Source organism: Desmodus rotundus, chromosome 2, assembly GCF_022682495.2.
Source record: "Desmodus rotundus isolate HL8 chromosome 2, HLdesRot8A.1, whole genome shotgun sequence".
Classification (NCBI taxonomy): domain Eukaryota; kingdom Metazoa; phylum Chordata; class Mammalia; order Chiroptera; family Phyllostomidae; genus Desmodus; species Desmodus rotundus.
Genome location: NC_071388.1, coordinates 61,254,229 through 61,281,461, shown reverse-complemented (window position 1 = coordinate 61,281,461; position 27,233 = coordinate 61,254,229). Strand labels below are relative to the sequence as shown.

At 34.7% G+C, this 27,233-nt stretch overlaps 1 protein-coding gene across 1 annotated transcript in view; it reads right to left on the bottom strand.

Annotated features, from left to right (window-relative positions):
• The window catches only part of SAMSN1 (SAM domain, SH3 domain and nuclear localization signals 1), a 156,472-nt gene that overhangs the window by 8,566 nt on the left and 120,673 nt on the right, over positions 1-27,233 (bottom strand). The window contains 6 exon segments of the mRNA XM_045200072.2: positions 4,722-4,872; positions 7,004-7,210; positions 10,118-10,269; positions 12,275-12,404; positions 16,353-16,502; positions 19,213-19,279. Coding sequence (XP_045056007.2) covers positions 4,722-4,872; positions 7,004-7,210; positions 10,118-10,269; positions 12,275-12,404; positions 16,353-16,502; positions 19,213-19,279 — 857 coding nt within the window.

Sequence of the window (27,233 nt, the reverse complement as noted above, 5' to 3'; positions counted from 1 at the left end):
TATGGCAAGCGGGTTGGAAACACCAGGTACACGTGTCAGGGGCTAGGGCACCAGACTACCCTGGCACACTGTCAGGACAACTGCTGGACTGTTGTTTGGCATAACTACAAGTCTCCCCTGCTGGTGGCTCGTGTTCCAGGTTCCCGGCTGGGCCCTGCCATTTGCCCTGCATCATTTTGGGAAGGGAGGCAGGCACGAAGGCACAACTGGGGATGGTTGAGCAATGAGGGGCTGCTGTGACCACAGCTGGTGCCAACAGCCTGGCACACAACCCTCCCTCCCCGCTTCCTCCTCACTGAGCACAGCAAGCGAAGGTTGCAGGTGCCTAAAATACATACAGAATCTTGTACAGTTTACTTACTTCGTTACTAAGTTTTTTTTTTCTTTCAGTGTAAAATTTAATTATCCTTGTGCTAAAGGGAAAACAAGATATTTCCATCACCCATTTTCCCCAAGGACAACAGTGCACTTTCTCATAGATACTTTTAAGACACATCAAAGTGTTTCTATATGTGGGAAAAGAAGAACAAGTTCAGAATAAAGAGAAAATATTTACTATTCATAGCAGTTAACTTATTCTAAAGAGACATTTCTCAGCAAGGCAAAGAGGTCTTGAAGGTTGTGTTTATGTACCAATGCACGCACGCACGCACACACACACACATATGTTCTCTACTCTCTGTTTTTACTTGCTGAGAATATTTATTTTAAATAAACAGACCATTTTAAAATTCAGATGATAGAGAAACCTTAAGGCGCACAAAATAAACAGATTCTGCTCTTTCGCCTCTTCAAGAACTGAGTCTCACCCCAATGTTTTTCTCCTTCTAACCTCATCTGGATCCCCTGCTGAAAACCAGTGACCAAGTTCTGTTCAGTCTAGTGCAGCTCAGGAGCAAGTTCAGAATATCCCCATACTGGTCTCGCCGGGATTGCGGACCCCAAAGCCATTCACCTCTGGAGATAATCCTGTGATCAGCTCAACACTACTTGCCAACCCTTCTGTCAGCTTGGTGGAGAAGCATCTTTACCTCCTGTCAAGAAGTTTAATGTGGTTTACCTTTTCAATGCCAAAGTGAGTGCAATGCTATCTACTTTGGCCCAAGAGAAAAAGAAAATGGCTTGCTCTAGGTCTTAGATATCTGTTTCTGTCCCTGTCCCATCTCCCATCCTCTTGGTTCCTCTAGATGTATAAAAGGCTCACGTGGGGCTGTGGTCTTTCTACATTATCTCAAAATTTTAGTTCTTGTTCTCAAAACAGGCACTCAGTTTTTACCCTGAATAATTAGCAAAGCAAAACATCCCAGTTCCCAACCTAAGAAGCAATGAAGTTCTAAACAGGAATTTATTGATGTTCCCAAACTGATGTTATTCAATGATCAGAATAAAATGCATACATAAAATTCTGGCCAATTTGTACACCACATTCTTCTACACACACACACACATGCTAACTATTTTTAACCTATGACTATGGCATGTATTTGTCTTAGTTTTATATAACCATATATTCAAGGTCTTTATCATTCAAGGTACATGAAGGTTGCACATTTAATCTCTAACATGGTTGGAGAAGATATGATTCACAGAGTAGAGAATAGATAAAAATAAGCATATAGCAGCATGGTGCCGAATCATCAGAACACAACATCTTATCAACAAATAGAAGTCATTCTTCCTTATTTCTTGAGCAAAGCAGTTTCATATAAGATAAATAGCTTTCAGTCAGAATAGCTGAACATGCAATATGCATCTTTTTGACATGTATATTCTAATAGTACTTTAGGCCGTAAGATTAAAATAAGAAAAATCCCTGTCTTGCGTGTGGAAAACAAACACTAGTTGAATCTGCATTTTTTTCCATTTTTCATGTCCCAGAATTTGGCTCAGTGAGTGTGTGTTTGTACTTTAATGGCTATTATTAAATGATCAACTTCTAGTGACCTTCACGTACAGTTTTCTAAAGTTTTATAAGGGAAGTAATTTGGGGCATTTGTACTTTTTTATAGAAAACACTGAATTTCTCATCACGCTTTGAAGATCTTGTTTTGTTTACGGTGATAAGGGTGTAGTAGTACGTGCTCCCAGCATCTACGTTTAGGAGACTGGGTTCTAGATGTGTGGCCTTGAGAAAGACGCCTACTCAAGTTTCAGTTTCTCTATCTTGCAAAGGAAAAAATTGGGTCAGGTGGTTTTTTAAAAAATAATACCTAGGTATAATATAATCTTATGTACAAATCATAATTTTTTGTTAATCTATAAAGTAGATGGGTGATGAGGGAGTTGGAATGAAAAGATTAAGAGAGCACGTTAAGTGGCCCGGGCCCTTGACACTGGCCTGGTCTTCCCTCTGTGGGCCTGTGCTGGAAAGCCCTGTGGACCCCGGCTCTGCGGCCCCTTCTAGTCACTAATGCTGTTTCAGGGAGTCAGGCTGCTCCAGGGTTTATGTTCTCACTTAAATACTAACTTCCACTTTTTGTGATGGAAAGCTAAACTGAAGCTGCTGAGAAACATTGGAAAAGTAGAATTTTTAAATGTTCAAATATTTATTATTCTTTTCATATGTACTAGTTTGCACATGTGGAAGAGAGAAGTTGGTTTTTTATAGCAGACTGCCTTTGATTAAAACTCCATCACTGCTACTTGTCTAGCTGTTTGGCCTCTTTGAAATTCATCTCTGAAACATTTTCTTATCTTCAAAATGGGCAAAATACCTACATGGGTGGTGCTGTAGAACAAAAGCAATTACGTACAAGTGCTCAAAACATGCTCAGTCTTCACCCTCCCTCTACTTCAACATCAAATTATTTTGGAGAGTATTGACAATAATGCTGAACATTAGCAATTACAAAAAATCTACAGAATCTATTTCTTAGCCTAACATTGCTTAGTGAGGACACATATTTTGAAAGGACAAGATGTGAAAAAAGAAAACTGCCTCATTTACTGAAAAGATATTGCTCCCTCGGTGTAAGCTGATCAGTTTCGTTTGGGCTTTTACTGTTGAGCACGCTGGCTACTTCAGTTTGATCTCTGTCGGCCTCTGTGGCCCTGTCCCCTCTCTTTTGCCTCTCCTAGCCTCCACAACTCCAAAGAATGCACATAAGCGCCTAGGTTGAATGACGAAATCAATTCCGCAGATGTCAAATTAATCATACATATGAAAGCTTTTTGAAAAAGATGAAGATCTATGCAAATGCAAAACCACAAGATAAAAAAAATGAGGTACAGTTTCTAAAAAAACAATAATTCCTATCAGACAAGAGGTGAGTGTACATAAACATGTGCTGTGCAACTGTGCCCGTTTCGTGGGACATAAGCAAGAGGGTACAGGGAAGGCCACGAAGGGACAGTCAGGAGGCCTGGTCCTAAATGCAACTTTCCTCCTCACTCTCCATCCGGGCTGTTATGTGTAGCGTTAGAAAGTATAGCACAGCATCGCAAACACTGGTCCTCGCTCTCCAGTTGCTAGGTACCTGAGCTTGGACAAGTTACTTAGCTTCTCAATTTCTCACTATAAAAATGGGGAAAGTGCTACTACCTAACTCACAGAGTTCTGGAGATCATTAAATGTGAATGTGAAGAATCCGGCATGAAGATTTACTCAGAGAACATGTTCCAAAAGAGTGTTAATGATTATTTTTATTAATTTTAAAAAAGATCTTATTTATTTATTTTTAGGGAGAAGGGAAGTGAGAGGGACAGAGAGGGAGAGAAACATCAATGGGAGAGAGAGACTTCGATCAGTTGCCCCTTGTATGTGCCCTGACTAGGGACCAAACCCATAACCCAGGCATGTGCCCTGACTGGGAATCAAACCAATGACATTTTACTTTGCAGAATGTTGCCCAGCCAACTGAACCACAATGGTCGGGGCAATTTTTATTATTACTTTTGAAAGAGAAGTTTGAATTAGATGATCTGAGGGGTTTTTTTTTTCATCTTCAAAATTAGACACTTCTCCTTTGTTTTTCTAACAAAACACTCCTTGCAAAGCTTGGCATACTCTGAACTAAGGGTTTTGGGAGCCTGATCAAGATTTAGTAAGAAGAGTATTCAGACTGGGCAATTATAAAAGCAAAAGTCGTCCTATCTTTACAAACCCAGTTGCTGGAGCCAGTATTCTGCCACAAGTGATTCTGCATGTATTCCTCCATCTTCAGTTTGTACTTACCAGTCACAGAGCCAGCGCAGATAATGAAATTGAGCGCTGAATATTTTTGCAAGCTATTATTATAACATCTGAAAGAATATTATAAACACATACAAGATGTGACTATATGGACATGAAATGAATCTTCTTGTGTGGCACAAAGACTCATTAGCTTAGAGCCAGGCTCTGTGCTGTTCTACAGAAGTTGCGTGTGGCACTTCTCACTAATGGCTTTTGCCATCCCTATCTATTTGTCTCTCTCTCCCTCAGTCTCTGAAAATGCAGGCATGCACTTGCGTGTAAATTAATAGCTCTGCAGAATCTAAATGAGAGACCCAGAAAAGTCCTTTCATTTTCTGAATCCAATAAGGAAAACAGGGTCCTCTTCCTAATTTTATATTTAACCAGAGTTATTGTCCCTAAATATAAAATAAAATACTTATTTTATGGAAAATAATGCATTGTAGCATTGTCAGTAAATTAAATTGGGACTTTGTTTTTAATGATTTTACTTTTTACATTAAACTGTGATTACCAGGTAGGGAGAAGAGTAGGTGAACAAACTTACTTTCTTCATCAAGCAGATTTTCAGCAGCTGATAGTAACCTCATCCTGTCTTCTGGGTTTTTAATGTTTAATTCAATGAGATGACTCTCTTTTATATCCTTTAAATCTTCTAGGGTCTCGTAACCATTGAGCAAAAGTGTTGATGTGTATTCCTGTGTGGGAGAAAAAAAATATGTATAATATGAGCTAGTCAGACTCAAATACTTTATTTGTAGTTCTCTGTAGATTTAAACAAAGTGTAGAAATAAATATGGAAACCAAAGGTGCCAATAAAACTTTTGCTTAACTTTATTTTACTTGTACTAGTTTTCCACATGTGAACTCTAGGGCCTTTAAAAAGAGTGTACTGTATAATTCTGACCTTCTGGAAAGACAGATATAAAGAAGAGTATCTTAAGCTATACAATGCTAAATATGGATCAATTAAATAGCTAGACCATTCACCCTATTTGGCACTTTTTGACTTCTCAAATTGCTAAATTGACAAAGCTGGCATGTCCTTAAGTCTATCAACAAAATGTCTCTAGTAGAGTATATTACAGTAATATTTTTGAATCTACATGTCTTGTTTTCTTGATTGCAGAAGAAAGCTATTCTCATTATTTTATTGGGGTAGATTAGAAATGAATTTGAAACAGATAGAATTTATATAAAAAGTGAACTTGGGATTTTGGTTATAAACCAAAGAAATCCATGACTTTCTATTTAATTAAAAGTTTCTATTAAACTTTACAAAAATGCTGTGCTTGGGAAAAGAATTGTTTCCTTCTTTCAGCACATATATCTTGCCCATCATTTGCATCAAGATATATTAGTTTAAAATCCATAAGCTTCTGACCTGACCAGTATGGTTCAGTTGGTTTGGTGTTTTCCCACAAAGTGAAAGGTTGCGGGTTCAGTTCCCAGTCAGGGCACATGCCTGGGTTTCATATTCTGTCCCCAGTTGGGGCATATATGAAAAGTAAATGATCAATGTTTCTCTCTCACATGGATGTTTCTCTCCCTCTCTCTCCCTCCCTCCCCTTCTCCTTAAAAATAAATTAAATCTAAAAAAAATAAAATTCATAGACTTCTGATTTCAAAGTCTGTACATGTGTCCTCCATTCTCTCTAACAGCATAAAAATTCAAAGTGAGGTTGAATACTTTTCAACTTTCTCAAAAATTTCCCCCATTTTACTTGATCATTATTTCAATATCCTTATTTTAGTTATTAAAATTGAGTAAGAAAAGATATAAAAGTTTTAATAATCAGGAAGAACATATTACTGGTCCTTTATGTACAAAAAAAGGTGGCAATTCTTTAAAAAACTTCCAAGAAGGAACATTGAATTAGAGCAGAGAAAACCAAAATTCCCATTCTGACATAACCATCCAACTGTGGGTTCTCGACTCAGTTATTTCACTTCTTTAGACCTTGGTTTTCCCATAGGTCATGGAGCAAACAAGTAAGGGAGGCAGGATTCAGACTGGTACTTCTTCTTCCAAGGAGCACCCTATTTGGGGGTACCAGTAGTAATATAGAAAGACCTAGATACTGTGTCTATAGACAATACTATATCTACATAATTTGGGGCAAACAGTTAAGGAAAGTTTAATTAGCTATTGCCTAATAAATTTCAAAAACTATCAAAGTATTACTGTGTTAATTTTTAAAATGGATTACAAAAATGTAAGTTGAGTGAGCTTAGGTATATTGAATGTACACACCATTTAACAAGGTAGATATTTTACTAATATAATGAGAAAATAATTGGACTAGAAATGTAGACAATATAGTTTTCTTAACACAATTATTATGCAAGCTTAATGGTTTCTGTTTCCTAACAAATTACATTTAAAACAACATTATTTAGTTATTTTCACCTGACTTGCTTTTGATCTCCGCACTATAGAAAATACAATTTCCTTTTCATTATTTTTCTTTCACTTCCTGGGATTTTTATCTTCAATCTTCACACTCTCTTCATCATTCTCATTTATAAGTTTTCTTTGGGCCTCTTATTTTCCTAGGTATTTTTTATTTTTCACTTCATTTTCTCAACATTAATCTCTACTGTCATTGCTAAGTACCATTAGAGTTTAGTCCAAAGGATGTTATATCAAGACTCATTCTTGAATAATAAAAGTAATAAAGAAGAAATAAAAATGTTCTTGGAAAACAGATTTTCCTTTGCTATATGTCATGTATTCTTTTTAAACAACTCTGCACAAAGACTGACCTACTCTCTTCAATTATTCTGTCTATATGCCAGGAAAATCAAATAAGCCACAGGCTTACGAACCTGAAGGTGAATCCTCTCTAAGAATTCCTGCAGAGTCTTATATTTTTCTGTTCCACTTCTTCGGTGTGCCTTTATTTTCTTGGGGGCTGCTTCCTCTTCTGAGATGACATCCACATAAATAAATTTGAAGTTTCCCACCTTATTGTTTAACATTCCAGTCCACATCCCCATTGGTGTCTTGCAAATAATGTCTATGATGTCTCCTTTCTAAGGACAAAGAAGTATGCAAATTAGATTTCAGAGAACTCTGGTGCTATGACAATTGTCAGAAAGAATATAATCATAGAAAATAGAATAATGAATGCATTGTGTTAAGGGATTCCAAGACAACAGAAATAAATCTAAGGGGAAGTTTCTTTTAAAAGTTTGAGGAAACTATTTACTAGTGACAATGAAGAAAACAACATGCTTGAATAAAAACTCCTACATTTGATGACGTGTTTTTGTTTTTGGTATCGTACCAATTTATCAAGTTTATTTGTAGACCACAATGTTATTTTACATAAATTCATTTTATGTCTATAACACAATTTGAGGTCACCTATACAAGGTGTCATTATTACTCTAATTAATACAGAACCCTCCCCCCAAACATTAAATAGCTTCCCACAAGTTTATTGGAAATTAATGGCAGACCCAGAATCCAAGCCTAAGTGGTCAGAACTCAAAAATGATTCTTCCTGTCAAAGCAACATATATGTAGTGAAACTCAAGCCATCCTTCCTGAAGTGGCTTTTATATGGGAGAAAAAGGAGAAAGAGAAGTCTGTGACTCTGTATTTCTAGTTCCTCTGAAAAATTCACTTACAGTATAAAATAAACATATCTGAATCATTGCATTCTTCTAACATAATGCAACTGTTTAGAACTTTGTACAAATCAAATACATAATAAAAATATATGTGTGTACTAAGGATAAATTATTTACTTAATTATTCTAGAGAAGACAATTCTTAGATTGAGCCCCACAACAAAGTTTGGGTTGAAGTTTGAACAAAGCACATTGTGACAGACAAACTAGTTGGTCTTTTTCTTTATTCACAGTTGAGACTCTACTTGGCTACAGGCTGCCAGTTATAGGCAAGAGTAGAAAACCCAATAGGGGTAACTATTTGTAAAGAAAATTGATATCTATGCAAATACAGTGCCTACATTTAAGAGACATAGTTACTCCATTGAGACTTATAACTTTCTACCCCAGAGAAGATATTATGCTTTCTGATAGTTTTGCCATATTAATTGTCTACCCTCAAACAAACAAAGCATTAAGTTGGCCTACTAAAAATATTTTTTCATGGGGTTCTGGTCTTTCTGATTTGTAATAGCCTGCCTTTCACACCATATGAGCTGTTCATCTAGTTCTTCCCTGCCTTTAACTATAGGGTATCCAATTCTAGGCTCAATGGGATCAGCCAAGCAGGCCCAGAAATTCCCGAGAAGCTCTGAAGGAGTTTCTAAGCATGGCAGCCTTCTGCTGCATCCTTCTATTATCTTTAACACTTGTAAAAAATATATACTCCAGGAAAGATCACCAAGCAAAGACTCAATTTCATTTTGGATAAGTCCATTTATGGAAACATTAGAAATCAAATTTTAGTGGTAACTGTGGGATTCTTATTGTGTTTTACAAGAGCTCCACAAACATTACTTAAAGCAGCTCCAAAGTCAGTGAACTTGCCTGACACTGTAGGGAAGGTAAAAAGGTATCCTGAATCAAAACATGTTCAGTTTATTCCCTTCTACTGCCCTCCTGCCACACTGTTTACACTACCAGCATCCATTCCCCAAGACAGGGACTAGGATATGACTAAGGGCTACTAGTGACGAATAATGTTCTCTTCAATCTCCAGCTGAGCTTACTTTGATTTGATACCATAGAATGGATGAAGAAAAGAGCTGAGTGCCTTGAATGTTAAATAATAACATCAATACTTCATAACTTATTATAATTATTGCTTAATGTTGGCTTGGTATTGATGGTATAAAAATTCATAAATCCTGTCTCTTAGCTATATAGCACTTTGTGTTACTAAAAGGAATAATTTAACTTCTATAAAATATTTTAACTCTAAACCTTCTCCGTTTGTGCTATGTAACCAGCTCCCCCACTTGAGTGTAAGCAGGACAATGAAAATGAAGGATTTCCCACCCATGATCATGTTGTGTTATATGACAGAAGGGACGAGGCAGATGTAAGTAGTGGCCTGGGTAGTCAATTTTGTAATTATCTGGGTGTTTCTGATTTAATCAGGCAGGAGTGGTTAAAAATAAAGAGATCTGAAGCACGAATGAGTTCTTCTCCTGCAGGCCTTAAAGGAGCAAACTGCCATGTTACAGAGAGAGGACCATGGCTGGCAGCCTCCAGGGGCTGAGAATGACCTCCAGTTGAAACCCAGCAAGAAGGTCTGAGCCTTATTCCTGCAATTGCCAGTGAGCTTGGAAGATGACTAGAGCCTTAGGTGAGATGACATCTTGATTTCAGCCCAGTGAGACCTTAAGCAGATGAGCCACGCCCAAATTATGATCTACAGAACTGTGAGCTAACTAGTAAGACATTTGTGTTGTTTGAAGCCCCAGAGTGTGTTAATTTGTTATATAGTAATAGAAAACGAATATAGAGGATAAGAGTAAGAAGAGGGAATTCAGGGGAGAATATCATTGGTAGAAAGATGTTTGGTTGTTTAAGGTAACCAATTTAAGTACTGAAGTTGTCCGGGCCAAGTCTGGTTCCCGAGGCATTTGCTCTGCTGAACTCCTGTCTGGTATCTCCACCTTTTCTTCCTCTCCTTAGCTTTATTATTTTCACTTCAGGAATTATCACAAAGCTGGGCACTCACTTTTCAGAAAAACATGCACAATTCCATCTTCCTGGATAGGCTTTAATTCTGCATTATCTATGTAACAGTAACTTATGTTAATAACCTCACAGGATGATCCCCCTACCCTATGTGGAATGTTTTTAAATTCTGCCACAGGAAACCAGTCCCCAGTTCTAATGTTGGGAAGAACACACTCACATCCACTCCCCCTAGTTCTCGCTGCCTGCACTTCTGAAAAGGATCACACAACCGGCACTAGATAGACCACACAGGATGCAAATATGATGTACACGCACCTTGATTTTGAGGGAGTCAATGTCATAAGGGCTTGGCGTGAAATCAGTATGCACTCTGGCACGGCCACAGAATGGTCCAGAGTAGGGGCAATCATCATCCAGTCGAAAGCTGTCCCGATTGCTCGTACCATCCGAACAGCTTGTTATGCCACCTGAAGAAGGCAAAGCAGAGGTTAACAGTTCTCACTGAAGGTTCGTAACGTCCTGAACCATCATCTGGGCACAACTAAGCAGGGACAAAGTTCAAACACTGGAAGCCATCCTCCTGAGGAGGCTCTAAGTCTCCACCCTGTTTCAGCCTCCCCAGTCACTCCATCAGCGACCTCTAAGCCACTTTTGACCTGTCTTCACCCTGCTTGGCCACTCTTTCCTCAATCACTAACCCAAGTACCTTTTGACTTTGCTCTCTATGATTTGTGATATGCTCCAGTAGAAGAGTGTTTTGGGTATTGGGTGCTTGTTAAAGGAGCAGACAGGATAGATTAACTTCCTGTACAAGCCAGATAATTTTGTACAGGTGGTTTTTGCAACTGTTCTAAATTGGACTTTTTAACCTTCTTTAAATTCTTGTTTTTTGGTCCCCTTCTTTTTTGTCTTTGAACCACAGAGGAAAAAGAGAAAAGTGATTCCATTTTGCTACTTCTCTGGGGGCAAGAATGGTCTTCAGTGAAAGTAACTCTCAGTTTCCCCATCATGCTCAATTGTCATCTCACTTTCTCCTTTAGTGTGGCCTCTTGGTGCTCAGTTCGATGATGGAATAACCTTGGTTTTTCTAACATGCATTACAATAACTGTGGAAATGAGGTAAAGATCCTTAGGGGTCAAAGATCTTTATTGTATGTGAATTGGTGTAAATGCAAGGTGAGTTCCAATTACAGAAAGTAAATTGTATGTAACAGCTAAGTGGGTCACCATCTACTTACACCTTCTCCTCCATGACCATGCCAGGCCCTGGCTTTTTATGGCACATTCTCATTAAAACAATTCTTTCCACATTCAGCATCACAATTTAGAATGTTAAACCTTCCAGCAGAAATGAATACTAATGATATCTGAATTTCACACATGCAAAAACTTAGCCTTCAAATGTTTTGCAGTAGCTTTTTTTTTCTTTTAACAAAATAACTGTTCCACGGCCAATAGAAAAATAGAAATAAAATTCAAGATATTTGAAACATCTGGTCTTTGCTACATAACTTCAAATAACAGAAGCAGTTGATTTAAAAAGAAATGAAAACTCAACTTTGCAAAAAAAATTTTAAAGCCTTCAAAAGATTAGAAGGATGTGTAACAGTATACATATAAAAAGTTATAAGCACCCCACAACAGCAGTAGTTTCAACCAAATATTGTAGCTGAATATGTGGCTGAATTCTGAGTGATATTCTTCTTAGAAAAGTGTCAATGGTTTAAGAAAGTCCTTATTGAATATGTGCTGATTCCTTTTTGTAACCTAATTGGTGATATTCCTACTTTTTAAATATTTACATATTTTTTCACTCTTTACTCACTAATTCTGGGTGAAAACCTAAAAAATAAATGTTAGAATTGATGTAAAAGACAAATGCTTTTCAGATTTTTTTTGAAGAAAAGAAAGAAAAGAGGGAAAATGTGAGAGAGAGAGCAGGAGAACAGAGAAGGGGGAAGGGAAGAAGGATACTAAAGAGGAAAAGAAAGAAAGAACAAAAGAATGAAAAGAAAAGAAAGGGAAAGGAGGGGACAGGAAAGGAGGGGAAGGAAAAAGGAAAGAAGCAAAGAGGGGAAGAGAGAGAGAACAGAATTTTATTATTCTAAACACTGTAAGTCATTTAAAAAAATTTGGCTCAAGATAATGCTAGTTCAGCCCAGCTTACATTATTTTAGGGATGCATTTTTAATCACCCAACACGATCTTTTGAGGCAAATCCCCAAGACCCCTGCTGATCACAGTGTTCAAAATTTCAAAATAATACATAATTCTATCTAATATATTAAGTCCATTCTAAACAATAGCAACTCTTTAGATTCAACACATCATATATTTTCACTATTTGTTTTATCAAGTAGCTGGAACCTTGTTGCTAACTTGAGAAACCAAAAAAGCAGAAAAGCAAATCTGTTATTTCTAGTTAACATAGATCCCCTGCCTAGGATCTTTTTCCTTATTTAATAACCTTACTTGATGAGCTCCGCCTGCTGTAGAGACTGTCCATGGAATCACTGGCTTTGAGGGAGAGCTTTTCTGTGTGTGTCCCAATTATGGGGTCACTGTTCCGGCATGGGAGGTCATCCTCTCCATCTTCTACATCCTTCAGAAAAACATATCAGAGGTTAAGGTCAGATAACTGATTTCCATGGAGATGTTCACTGTGTGCATTGATTTAACAAACAAGTTATAATTTAGCAATAACTTTCTTAGGAATCATTCATCTTAAGTTCGATTTCTAGCAAAACATTTTATGGTATACTTGGAAAAATTATTTAGATGGAACATTCCACATTATGGAATTCAACTAAAATTATAATGGTTCATTTTTTTAATTAGGGTGAATATTGTATCAAGACTATTTAACCAGAAAAAGATTTATTGACATCTATGCTCTTTCTGCTAAAGAACTTTTATTTCTTCACGTTCTCTTTATCACCTATTTACCAGCACTACTAACCCTTTGAGAGCTGATATTAAAAGTTTAAACTCTGCATAGTTGTTTCATGTCAGTTATTTGCACCCCACCAGATCACTAGATATGAATAAAACATGCCCACTTTGCAATTCTAAAGCAAAGCTTATCTGAGAAGCTTCACAAATCTCATACCACGCTTTCTACCTAGTCAAGTGAAAAGCAAATCTTGCATAAAATTAGAAAGACAGACAATTTCAAAACAAATTACATCTGCTAGAAAACATCTCAAATGTTTTCCATATTTAGATAGTTTGGACAAAAATCTATGAATTTCTTAATATTCATCAAAGTGTAATTTAATATTCTCATTTTTGAGCATTTCTAAACATTAATAAAGCTTCAGAATATACATTTGGTTTATACTCATTTTGATTCTCTGTATTTACCCATTCCTTTGTTCATTTGCTCAGTCATTCACCGCAAGTTTATAGAATACTTTCTAAGTACCTGGTGCTGTTTGGGAACTAGGGACACCACAGGGACAATATAACAGATCCCTTGCTGCAATGAGGTACATTTCAGTGTGGTAGGCTGTATGTGTATGTGCACATGTATGTTGTTTTGATAGGTGTGTGTAAACAAAATAAACAAAACAATGTTAGAGAATAATAAATGCTATGAAGAAAATAAAACTGGGTGATGAGAGGGAATTAGCTACTAGGATTAGGGGTGGGGAAAATTTGGCTAATTTAGATGGAGTAGCCTCCAGAAACCTCCTCCATAATTTGATATATGCTCTGAATTCTTGACCTGAATTATGAGAAGATATAATTTATGTGAATACTTGGAGACAGTTTTCCAAGCAAAAGGACAAGCCAGATCAAAATAACCAAACTCAGAATTCATTTGGGTTATGCACAGGGGAAAAAACAAGAAAGGAGAGTGTTAGGATATGAGCTAAGGGAAGTAGACTGAAGCCAGATCACCAAAGCTTTACAGACCACATATGGTGGCCATGGAAATGTGCCACTCAGATTTTTTGCTGAGGAACTCTTCTTTAGTGACAGCCTCAGCTACTGCCACTCTGTATCCACCGCTGAGTTTGCAGGGGAGCTATGCTACCTGCCAATGACTGAAATGATAGGGTACTTGTTGAGTCCATTGTCAGGGGATGTGGGGCTCCTCTAATGTAGTTAGAGGAAAATGGCAGTTCAAGGACTCCCCATCAACATGGCCAAAGCTTTCTCAGAACAGTGTTGAAGTCTGAGACTCTAACCAATTCTCCTTCTTCCTCTGCTTTAACTGATGTCAGGCTTCCCCTGCCCAGTTCTTCTTTCTCTTCTTTATCCTTCACTGGCATTGTTTCCCCTAAATCTTTGGCATATCTATTTCCATCTTTGGGTCTGCTTCTCAGACTGAAAAGAACACACCACAGTAAGGGAATGCATTGTGAAGGTACTATAAAATTTTATCCAGGGTAATTACATGTTCTGAATTTTATGTTTTCATAGATTTTTTTTTTCATGTGGAGGATGGCAGTGGAAAGAGTAAAGAAAGGAAACCAATGAAGTGATTATTAAACTAATCTAGACAAGAGAGGTTGATTACTTAGTTTAAAGCATGAATAGTTTACATGAAGAAATTAGGGGCTTTAAATATACTTTGAAATTAGAACCAAGGGGATATGCTGATGAGTTGATGTTAAAAGTGAAAAAATAAGGAATTTTGAATAATTATTAGGCTTTCTCCCCCTCTTCCTTCCTTCCTCTCTTTCTTCCACTCATCTGTCTTCCTTCCATTCATCTGTCTGTCTTTCCTGGCATCTGGAGTTATGACAGTGTTGTGTTGGTACTGGGAAGACTAGAAACAATTTGTTTGTAAAGCATAAAGAATCAATAATTCAGTTTTGTATATATTAGGTTTTAGATATACATTCAAATGATGACATTAAATAAGCAATTGGTTGTGTAAGTATAACAGATAAAACGGCATAGCTAGAGATGTCATTGTAAAAAAAGAAAACCTAATGAGACTGAATGAGAGAGAGTAGAAGAGTATAGATTCAGTAGAGCATCCAGGAACAAGCCTCAGGAAGGCTCAATATTTAGATGGACAAGATAGGAAGCAGAGCTAAGAAGGAAAACTGAAAATAAGGAAGGCCAGTAGAAAGCCTAAAGAACTCAAGAAAAGTGAATGTTTCACATGTAATGGAATCATTACTTTTATGAAATACAGCCGAAAAGTAATGGAAGAAGAAAAAAAAGTGACTACTGGATTTGGCAACACAGACATCAATACTAATTGTGACAACTGTTTTCATGGAGAACTAGGGACGAAAGTCCTCCAGAAGTGGGATCAAAAGAGAGTGGTCATTAAACATATAGATCAGTGGAGTAGAATTGAGAGTCTGGAAATAAACTCATATATTTATGATCAGTTGATTTTCAACGAGAGTGCCAAGACAATAAATACAATGGGGAAAGAATTGTCTTTTTCACAAAGTGTTGAAACAACTGTATATCTACATTCAAAAGAATAAAGTTGGGTTCCTACCACACACCATGTAGAAAAATTAATGAATTATACACTAAAATTTAAGAATTATAACTATAAAACTCCTAGGAAAAAAGATAGGAGTAAATCTTTTAAAACTTAAACAAAGGGTTTCTGAGATAAAATACTAAATGCACAAGTGTTGAGAGAAAAAAGTACACATGTTGCACTACATCAAAATTACAAATATATTTGGGCTGCAAATGACACCATCGAGAAAGTGAAAATAAAATCCACAGAATGGGAGAAAATTTATGGTATTGCAAATCATACATCTGATAAAGGACTTGTATCCAGAATATATTTTTAAAATACTTAAAGGTCAACAATAAAAAGACAAGCCTATTAAAAAATGGGCAAAAGATTTCAATAAACCTTTTCCCAAAGAAGATATACAAGTGGCTAATAAGCACATAAAAAGAACCTTAACATTAGTCTTCTGAGAAGTGCAAATCAAAACCACATTGTGGTTCCATTTCACACCCATCAGGATGGCTAGCACCAAAAACAGACAATATCAAGTGCTGACAAGCATGTGAAGAAATTGGAAACCTTATATATTGCTAGTGGGAATGTAAAATGATGCAAGTGCTTTGGGAAACAGTTTTTCAGTTTCTCAAAATATTAGAGTTACCATATACCTAAGAGAAAGAAAACGTATTTCCATGCAAAATTTTGCACACAAATATTTTTATCAGCATTATTTGCAACAGCCAAAAACTGGAAGTAACACAAATGTCTACTAACCTATGAAAAGATAAAATGCGACTTATCTATAAAATGTAATATTATTTGGCAGTAAAAAGGAACGAAGTACTGATATTTCCCACAACATAAATGATATATGTTCTTCACATACTACATGTGTGTGATCTTTTTGAACCTCAGTTTCTTCTATTAAACAGGAGGAACAGCACTTTCTTCCACCCAACTTCTGGGCACAATTATTGAGGGAGAAATATATGTTGAAGTTGGTGAAGTCCTCCATAAAGAATAATCATTTCTACATCTAGAAGAACATGTAAAATATTTAAGAAAAATTTAATAGGAAAATACAAATGAGTAACAGAGTACACTTACCTGTTCCTCAGAAAGGGCTTTGATGTACTTCTTAGCCACTTTTTTCTTCATTGTCCAAGAAATGGCTCTCATCTTTTTACCTAAACCTCTTCCATTATTTGAATTTTTATTTTGTTCTCCACTTTCATTCATGAGTTCCCCCTCATACACCTAGTAAGAATTGTTTACAAAAGACAAGATAATAGAACAATAAAAAGCATTAATCCCAATACTTCTCTATGAGATAAAGTAATATGACAATATACTTAATGCAATATATTTTATAATGTAATACACATTACAATATACAAAGAATACATGGAATGGAATATGTTCATCACATCACCTTTAACTACTTCTCCTATTCCCCTTGCTCACTATAGCAGTGTTTCTCAAAACGTGGCCCCGAGACCAGCAACATCAGCATCACTTGGAACAACCTATGTTTTAACACACTCTTCAAGTGATTTTGAAACATGCTAAAGTTTAGAAACAAGTGTAACCAATTATTGCCATACTAGTCCTGTTGCTGCCTCTCTTCATGTTCCCATCAAGGTTTGCCCTTGCTTTGGCCATTGGCTTCCCTGGAGCCCACAAATGTACTCCTTCCTTCATCCAGGTTTCTAATCAGATGCCAAGTAATAAGATAGCAGTCTTCTGATTAATAACCTTATCTAAAGTAGCTCTCACTTGTCCATACCCCCTGCATGTATACTCTGATTTATTCTTCTTCTAAACATTTACCAGTACTTGATAATATATTTGTTCATTTGATTATTGTCTGAATCTCCCACTATGATGTATGTTCCATGAGACTGGAGACTTTACCTGTTTTATTTATTCTGGGTATTTAGAATACTTCTAGGAGTATAACTGACACACAATATATTTTGAATAAGCAAAACTTCTCATGTAGAACTTTGGAGTGATTTTTTTTTCTTGGAGGACATATTTGGGTGACATATCCTTAATATCTCAGGTTTGTAATAAAGGGCTCTTGAAGGTTATCTAATCTAGTGTTGCTCACCATTCCAAGTAGGTGGGCATTTAGTCATTCCCTGAATATAAAAATCATGGAAACTTCTAGTTAGTGAACTTGAATATTTTAATATGAAGGTTTAACTGAATAGTTAACACCATAATTAATCAATACTACGTTTTGCTTCACATCTTACCCCAAAGTACCTGTGATAAATACGAATGGACAGCCAATTTAAGCCCTCATTGCACTTTATTAATTTCTACATTCAAGGTTACAAAGACAAAGATTCTTCACTTAATTCAAAAAATGTTCAATGAAATATAACTCGAAAACAGTTTGAAATTTTAGACTCTCTTTTCTCTATTTAAACTTTATCTTCATTTAAAATTACAAATTAAAATAAAGAAGAAAGTATATTATTTTATTACTATCTGTGTTAATTTACCATTGTCTAAACTTTAAAAACTACTGCAAATACTTTTAATTTTAGATTTTTCTATCATTCTATTCAGAAGCTTTAAAGAAACTACCTCAACATATTTTTGATTTTAACATTTATCTATGCTGCTTTCTTTCATAGCCTGAATCACAATTTTATTTAAAAAGTTATTTATTTATTTTGTTGTTTTAATCCATCTGTCCTTAGACTCTGGGCTTTATTAAGTAAGGATTTTCATCTGTTATTGTAACAGTACTTTCTGAGTGTCTAGCAGAAATTCTGTCATAGAATAAATATTTGTTAAATGAATAAATAAATGTTTGTTAAATGAATAAATGAATGCTAGATTACTGAAAAATGTGCAACCTGCATTACCGGGTTCATTAAACTTTCACAAATACTAGGTCACTATTACTAGTCAATGAACTTGAATGAGCCTGAGAAAATTTTTAGGCTAACTCTATAATTATAAATTTAATAACAATAGAGTATATCTACCTATGATTATGGAAAGTTAAAGGTTTACACAATATGTTCACTGAAAATAAAATTATGCAGGGCTTGTATACATGTATATACATATATGTTTCTCCATAAGCATGTGTACATAAAGTTATAAATGGATAAAAGGGAATGCATATAATATACGTATATAAAAGAGGGGTATGTTGCACACACACGCATATGTAGTACTAATAAGGATATTTATAAAGTAATAATAGATGTCATTTTATTTTCACTTTTTTGTCTAGAATAATTATTAAAGTGAACATATTTTAAAATATTATAGATAGACGCATATAGAAATCTGCAAAGTATTTTGAGAAATTAGATCTAAGAAAGGAAAAACTATTTATAAAAAATAAAAATAAAGATATACTAATTAGAATGAATAATTAAGAAGTAAATAAAATCTAAAACTTATTGCTCTAAACCAAATATATCATATGCGGTACACATATGAAATGCAGAAGCTTTTCTTAGGCTACATGTAAAGTGTTGATGGTTTGCAAATGTGTATGGGACAGTCACCACTGGTACATTTCAGTGCAGGAGGTAGAAGTGTGAGTGCAAGTGAGAAGCTGTCTTCTTTCCTCATGAGATTTACTTTTAAGTTATTTAATCATCTCCTAAATGAAAGAAGGTACAACTTAAGTAAAATTTAACATATATATTGTTTTATGGGAAATGCTCAGGAAATATTGTCTGCATTATATGTAAGTCTCTTCTTAAGTTCATGTTCTGCTTTCCCAAACATTGGTTAGGCTTTTCAGGTAGCTCTTTAGTCGCACATGGTACTTACTAGGTACTAAAGAATTGCTTGTTCATTTATCACGAAAATATATGCAAGGCTATGATTTTTAAACATGTTTGCTTTTTACTATACTTTACAAAAGTGATAGTGGCCTTATAATTTTTCATGTGTTTGCATTATTCCTAAAAACATAATAATCACTAACCTCAGTTGAATCATCTGGTTTTGATATGGAATTATTCCGAAAACGGTCAAAATTCCCAAAGCTGCTGCTGCGCTATAAAAATAGGAAAGGAAGGAAAAGAAAAGGAAGCTTAGTATGTGTGACTTTTATGGATAAAGGCACAAAATAGATTATGGTTCAATAAACATTAGTCATTCAAACACAGTATTAAAGAAAGTTCTCTCTAAAATAACTAAAGGCACTGAAGGTATAACTATTATTAACATTGTAATTTGATAGTTGATAAAGTACCTTTGTATGTTTTATGCTATAGTATTAAAAACTTTGGAGGAAGACTATTAATTTTTTATTTTATAGTGCTAATTTTGCTCATATGAATGGCATGTATTACTAACCCATCAACCAACTAATAATCAAGCAACAAAACAAACAAAAAAGCATATGAGTAGATAGAACATTATGCCTCATAAAGATCATATTTCTCAAAAAAATGAATACAACTACCTTCTGTTAACGCTTGCTAATTTGTGAAATTCTCTACTTGATGTCAGGAAGAGAAGACATACACATACACTTCATAATAAAATAAAAACAGCGTTTAGGCACACATACATTTTCAAAAATCTTTAGAGTCGCTTAGTCAAAAATTGATATTTCTTCCCTCTATTTAATTTTATACATTGTTTGGGAAAGGTGAATATTTACTTTTTTTTACTTTTAATAAGTGTTTTATAAAGAAATAAAACATTGGAACTCCCGATGTTTCCAATGTTTTAAATCACAGTGGACTAAATAAATATTAGTTTTACTTTTTTTCTTATTTCCTTATGCATTTATGTTCTCTTGATAACCGCAAATCTAAGAACATGTTCTATCTTGAGAACTTCCTCTCATATCAAGCTTATATTTTCAAAATAAGCTGGTGGTACTGAAAAATAACCTGGTGATTAGAAACATTAATAATGAGAGCCAGTAATCTATAAAACGGTATTGTCCTTTCAGATGTCACAGCCCACTTTAGTTCAAATGAGTGTCAAAGACTCTTAGTCCTTTCAAGCACTCTTATACTCATCTCTCCCCAACAGCTACCTCGAAAACTCTTTGTTTCCCTTTTAAATGAGCTGAAATAAAAAGATCCTGACATGTGACAATGGGTTAGCTTGATAAACAGTGTGATACAGAATATATACCCTAAGGATGATGGCTATGTTAGATGTAATTAATGCCTTTTGCTGACTTGCCACTCTTGCTGAACAAGCCCTTGAGCTTGTGGCAAGAGGAGAAAAATTAAAAGGCTGAAACTGAGAACCACACTGGAAAATACAAAGCCTTTTCATGCAGAGCTTACTAATCTGAGGTGACTTCCCAAAGCATTGATCACTCCAACTGGCCTAATAGGTATTTCCATCAGGACATCATTGCCCAGAGATCACAAAAGGGAGTTGAATGCAGTGTTGTACTGCTTAGGAACTATCTGAACACAGAGAAATTTGTTATTCTTTTATATATTTGAAACCGTCGTATGGACTATCGGAGCCTATGCTTAGAGCAAATTTGATGCCTACCTCCAGCCTGCATCCTACCTATCAAATATATTAATGAGGGTTACAGCATGATTTCCACCATGGGATAATGGAGTTGTGTTGCCCAGGAGGGTACAGAATAGGCTCACTTCAGCATTTCTCTGCACTATCTTGTGCCATTAAGTAATCAATAATCACCACCTTTTAAAATTAATTCCCTCTCATTATATCAATAAAGAGAAGCAGGTTTAGGAGCAGTGGTTTAAGAAGCTTCAGGCCTATTACTTTGGATTTGTCAGTCATCTCGTTATGAATTACTCAACAGTTTTAAGCCAGAGGAGTATAATAGCAACCCATGCCAAGACACCCTTAAGAAGCAAATCTATGTATTTAAAATGACATTTTAAAAATTTCATCATTCTCTAAGTCTAAAAGTAAGTGACTTTCTGAGATGGCTTTCTAGTGTATAGGTTATGGCTTATGATGAAAAAGGGTTAATACCTACTTTGAAGTATAGACAATGGACAAATTTATAATTTCTATTCCAGTTAAGTTTCTAATGAAAAGGTGAATCATGTGGAAGCAAATTGATTTCATCGACAATAGTATTTTATAAATAAGAATGTATTATTGGAATATTGACAATTTTTCATGGCATAGTTGTAATGGATTAGATTTAGCAAATATTATCTTGCGACAGAAGCTCCCATCATGAAAGAATACACACACACACACACAACTTCTATATTAGTTTTGTGTGTCTGCATATATACATATATAGGTTCTGTATATATATATATGTATGTATAAAAATAGAAGAGTAACATAAAAATGCAATTCAGATTTTAGATATTCTTTGTTTCTGTTGACATTATATCATACTTAGTCTTCAGGTATACTCTATATAAATTTATAGTCTCTTGCTATCCAATTAAATACACTTGTAAAATGGCACAACACCTGTAGAGGGTAATTTCACAAAACTAGCAAAATTGCCTCTGTATTTGCCCTTTGACCCTGAAATTCCAGTTCTAGACAGCTATACCAGAGACACACTTTGATACATATTGACTTACACATCACCATTCATTGTAAAACTTTCATGTTATCAAAAAGCTGTAAAGCTCAATGTTTATGATCAAAAAGGAACTGATTGAATAATATATGGTAAAACCGAGAGGACTTGTGTGCAGCTGTAAGTAATTGAAATATATCTCTGTATGCTGTTGGGGAATGACCTCTAGGACACAGCGAAAGTAAACAATGGCCCAGAAGAAAAACGTACATAGGAGGCTGCAGTTTTTCTAAGTGGGGGGAAATAGATAAGAGTTTTAATACAGGCAAATATCTTAGATGTTTCTTAGAGAAATGGGGCAAAATAAACAAAATAAAAGAGATGGGAAAACATAGACTTCTCTGAATATACCTTGTTTTGTAAATTTGACTTTAAAGCCACGTAACTGTTTCACATATTATATTTTACATATTTATAAACAAAATTAAATAAAACCATCCTTAAAAACTCCAGATAAAAATAAAACAAATGAACTTATAACCTGTTTTTAGTCATCACATTGCTATTAATAATATCGATATATATTTTTAATAGTTGAGGGACAATGAAAAGAAGTAATGACGTCAATGACATTTGGAGTCACCTTTCTCGGTCAGAACTCGCACAGTTCCATCTCATCGGACCATAAAGCAAGTAAGCTTCCAAAGACTACTGCCGCTAGCACAGAACAACACAGTGACCACACTGGAAATACTCTCACTGGAGTAGACAGTACCCAAAGATGGGGTGATTTTATTATCAATAAATGTACCTGAACTATATTAAAACATACCTAATATTTCAAAATTCATGAGTTCCTAATTATACTAAAAAGGGAAAATCCAGTAGTTACCTTTGGAAATGTCATATATAGTTGTATTATTAGAACTGACAAGTAAAGGGAAAGGCATTTGATCTGTTTTCCTTGTATGAAATATTTTTCAGAGTAACTACATACATAATGAGGAAAATATATATATACACACACGCATATTCTAACTAATCAATTAAGAATGATGAAATTATAAAATAACTACTTTCTAAACCCCTAATGCAATAATGGATCCAGGAAGTGATTACCAATGGCTACTCAGATTACAAAAAGAGAGAATCAGAATATCTACTTCATAATAGAAGCACCTAATACCACTGGTGAAATATTTTTAAAAACTCAATCACATCAAGCTCTCTATTTCACTACCAGATTAAACACAGAGACAGAGGAGCACGTTAAATGATACCAAGAGAATGCAGTCTTTCATAAAAAGTTAAACAATGAGAAAATCTACAGGATAAATAAACTGATTTTAAACTGACCAATAGAAAGAAACAAAAAAAAGAAAGTATAGATTAAGAACCTCTAAGAGCAGTATCAGCCAAGTAGAATCTATGGGTCCTGTCTACGTATAGATCAAATAAGCTGCTATAACTAAAGCATTCAGAAAACAACTGAGGACAATTTTTAATAGCTCTTTGATGATTTTACAAATTGTTATTGGTAATTCAACATAATCTAGGGAGGGTCAGCAAGGGTGTGAAGTGTGTGGGCATAAAGACACATGCCCGGCCATTATTTAATGATTGACTGGGTGATGGATATATGGGAAGTGTACTACTCTCTACTTATACATGTGCTTGAAATTCTCCATAATAAAATGGATCAGAAATAAAGAAGTGCACCTACATAAGAGCTGAAAATAATTTACAAAATGTTAATGTGTGAGAAGAGGATATACAGGAAACCTGTTCCTTCATCTCAAGTTTATTGTGAATCTAAAGCTGTTCCTAAAAAATAGTCTTAAAAAAGTTAATCCAGGTGCCTCTTGCTAAAAACAAAAAAAAAGAGAGAGAGAGTCAATGGTAGCAAGTTTCAAAAGAATACATTTGTGAAAATATCATTAGTATTGCTTAAGTCATAGTTGTTCAGGAGGACAGGCATATTTAAGGCGAAAATAAAGTGTTGCTTTCTAAATGTGTTTTAGTACAACTAATTTGCTGATGTAACTGTGTGTTACTGGATTGCCTTTTGAAGACTGTCTGAGATTACATGGTGCAGATTACCTTCTTCCGTATAGCCTTCTTGGTTTCCACAAAAATAGGGCTGAACAAGTCGTTGAGGGTGTGTGAACATGTGTGTATGTCCCTATACAATGCAATGTATGATTAAAAGAATTTATGATGATTAATTTTTGTTAGTCACATTTCTTCTCTAGTTTTAACAATTCTAATTATTACAGATGATATAAAGTTGGCAGCGTTCTTAGAAATCATCTAGCCCTTCTCAATGAGAAAACTGTTACAGGAACCAGAACTTGCAAAAAAAAAAAAATGCTTCTTTTTTAGTTCTCCACCCTTATGTACCCTCCACTACGCCATTCAGTTACAAGGTTTTGATCCTTTCTTCTCTTTTCAAAGAAACTTGCTATCTGAGCAGGATGGAAAGTGTGGAAAGTTGCTTGATAAAAAGAATGGTACTGAATAGACTTCTTAGAACAATGACCAGCCTAAATTTATCAGCATGAAGGAGAATTAGGAAGTCTCTTTTTAGAAGTGTAAATCATCCTTTTACAAAACACCCCCCCCAAAAAATTAACCTTTATTTTTATTGCTTAACCACCCACCATCTTTGGGGTCTTCAAGTAAATTCATACCTCCAGCATGACCTAATATTTGGGAAAGGCACTGATGGAAAAGTTTCGCAGTCTATTTCAAGGAAAAATTTTGCATATGTGAATCAGACACGCCCCGTATTTTGAAAATACTGGCAAATTAAAATCTATATACACTCTGCCAGTGAATTCTCACACATCATCTCAACGTTGCACTTAAAGCATTCGTTAGTATATGCTCTACAAGATAGAAAATTCTGCTTATATAAATATTCTATAATAATTGTATGTTAACTCTCATAAGCTTGTCAGCCTTTATCCAAAGACATTGGAGGATTTAATTGTTCTAACAAACTCAGCTGCTGAAATGTTTTCAGTAGTGTGAAACAAATTTAATTTACTTAAAATAATCAGTTAGGATTGCCTCAGTGTTAAATAATTACACTATCATGTGGTGCCAATTAAAGATGGTTGTGTGGGGCATGAGGGGAGCTAAGAGTAAAAGACAACCAGAGCTGTGAAACTTAACTTAAGGCCTTCAACTTAAACTTGAGTAATGGCAATCCAATGCTTAAATACCTATCAGTGCTCTAAATATTTTTTATGTACATCTGGGCTCTTAGAACAAGTTAGTTTACTTGATCTGTCTGGTTCAGCATCTTTTCTATCAGCTGCAAAATATCTAAAGGAAGTGCAGATTCTGACTCCACCATCGTATTTTTAAATGTGTCAAAATTTCCATGTTAAAGCTTTACTTTCAGAAGTTGATGTGTCACGAGATGTTTTCTGCAAATTCAAACTGCCTTAAAGAAAATTACCCAAAGGAGAGAAACTAGAACTAAAAAAAAAAAAAACAATGCAGAATGAAAAGTGGTTATTTATATCAGGCTATTTAATGTAACAAAAACAAGTTTTATGAGTAAAACAGACTCACATATTTAAAATTCTCAATTGTACCTCCCCATGATTTATTACTGTATCTCAAGAGTTACATTTGCATCCAAAGACAGTAAGTCATGCTGCACTTTTAGAAACTGAATAGAAATTAAGATATTCTTTTTTAGTTGAAGGGAATTTTTAAAAGTAGTTATAGATATGTCTTAAATATCTCTTTTTTTCAGGTAAAAAGCATCATGTGGCAAAAGTTCAGTCACTGGATATCACTGATTCTTACAAAATCCTATTTATTATAAAGGAAATGATAAGCTTTTAAAAATGTGACCATAATCAGGCAAGAATCTATCCTGGAAGAACTGACACTTTATTGGTGTCATCTACCGAATTATTTCAGTAGGTAAGAGCTAAACAACAAAAAAATAATTTAAAAAAAAGTAATTACAGATGGATAGACTTATGGAGGTCAAGAGACACAAACTTCCAGCAAAAAAACCAAAACAAAACAAAAAACAGAGTTAAACAGAGCCACATTCATATGAATGGTATACAAATATAGAAGCAATTGCTAAAAGCAGATTATATTTATACACAAAAAATGAAGTCAATTATGTATAATAGATGTCAACTTCAAAATTTATATTCCCCCATTTACAATACTAATTTGTATTGACTACTTAGTACATGAAAGGCATTTTGTGTTTATGTACCTACTGTACCTACATGATTTGTAGTCAATCTAAAGAGAGGTCCATTAAAATGATCACAGATTATGGAAGTAAAATTAGTTGAAATCAATACAATTTGAATTTGCTTAACCATCTTCAAAAATTATTTACTCTAAGAGGTTGTGAAGTTATTGACTGAGGAACTCTTTAGAAGTCACCAAATCCAAATATGGTGATTGCTAAAATGAGGGTAAAGTAACAAAAATGTGACGAACCACACACCGTTTATTAAAAGGAGGCCTTCATTACAAAAATGTGTCCAACATAATTATTTCCTGAACTCTTAAAAAAGAGATAGAAAGATTATCTCTAGTAAGCATAGTGAACACAATCATTTTATGTTGGATATTTGGTACAAGAATATCTCACAAAGATTATCCATTGTCTGGATGGTCTATCTCTGGAAACCAAAGTTGGCAGGAAGTGTTCAATTCTTGCATCACCTGGATAATGTAAAAAGACCTTAACTGAAAGCTGTGTTAAAAAGCATTCTGAAGTCACTTTCAGGCTGAGAGTTAAAGAGTTCATAAAGAGATAGCATGTGTTTTAGGGAAGATAGTGGGGAGTGGAATGAGAAATTATATTTCAAGCATTTACTATCCCTACTCTAAGTTGTTTCCCTGAGCACTATCCATTACTAATTTGCTTTCTAGGTAACTTGACAGAAATAATGTAGTACCAGAGATGAATAACTAAATTTCCAGTTATAAAAAATTATCTTCCTACAAATTTGGAAATTTATTTTTTATTATATGCACATTGAATTTTTCCACTTATAACCAAATATTAATTTGCTTTAACTTTGGTTATTAATTTTAACTATGGTCACTTTATCATCAACTATTTTAACCCTAAAATTAAGCTTTTAAAACAATAAATAATTCTGCATAAATAATTAACAAAAGAAACTTATATGGAATATTATGCTAGAAGAAAGCAACAGTTATTTAGAAGAATAATTTTGAACTACTAATCACAACAGACCTTACTACACTGACCATAATATTAAGCATGAAATATTATGGTTTTCTTAATAAAGGCCTTATTCTACTATTTGTTCTACCTAACAATGAAATTATATCATATGTATTATGTATAGTATCATTAATCTAAAAGAAAAACTATTAAAAATATGAAAAGAAATTATGTCTGTTCAATTTTATCAAAGGGATTTTTTAAAAAACCATTACCCCCTCCTGCTATTCCATATTGCAAAAGAGATTTTTAAAAAGCA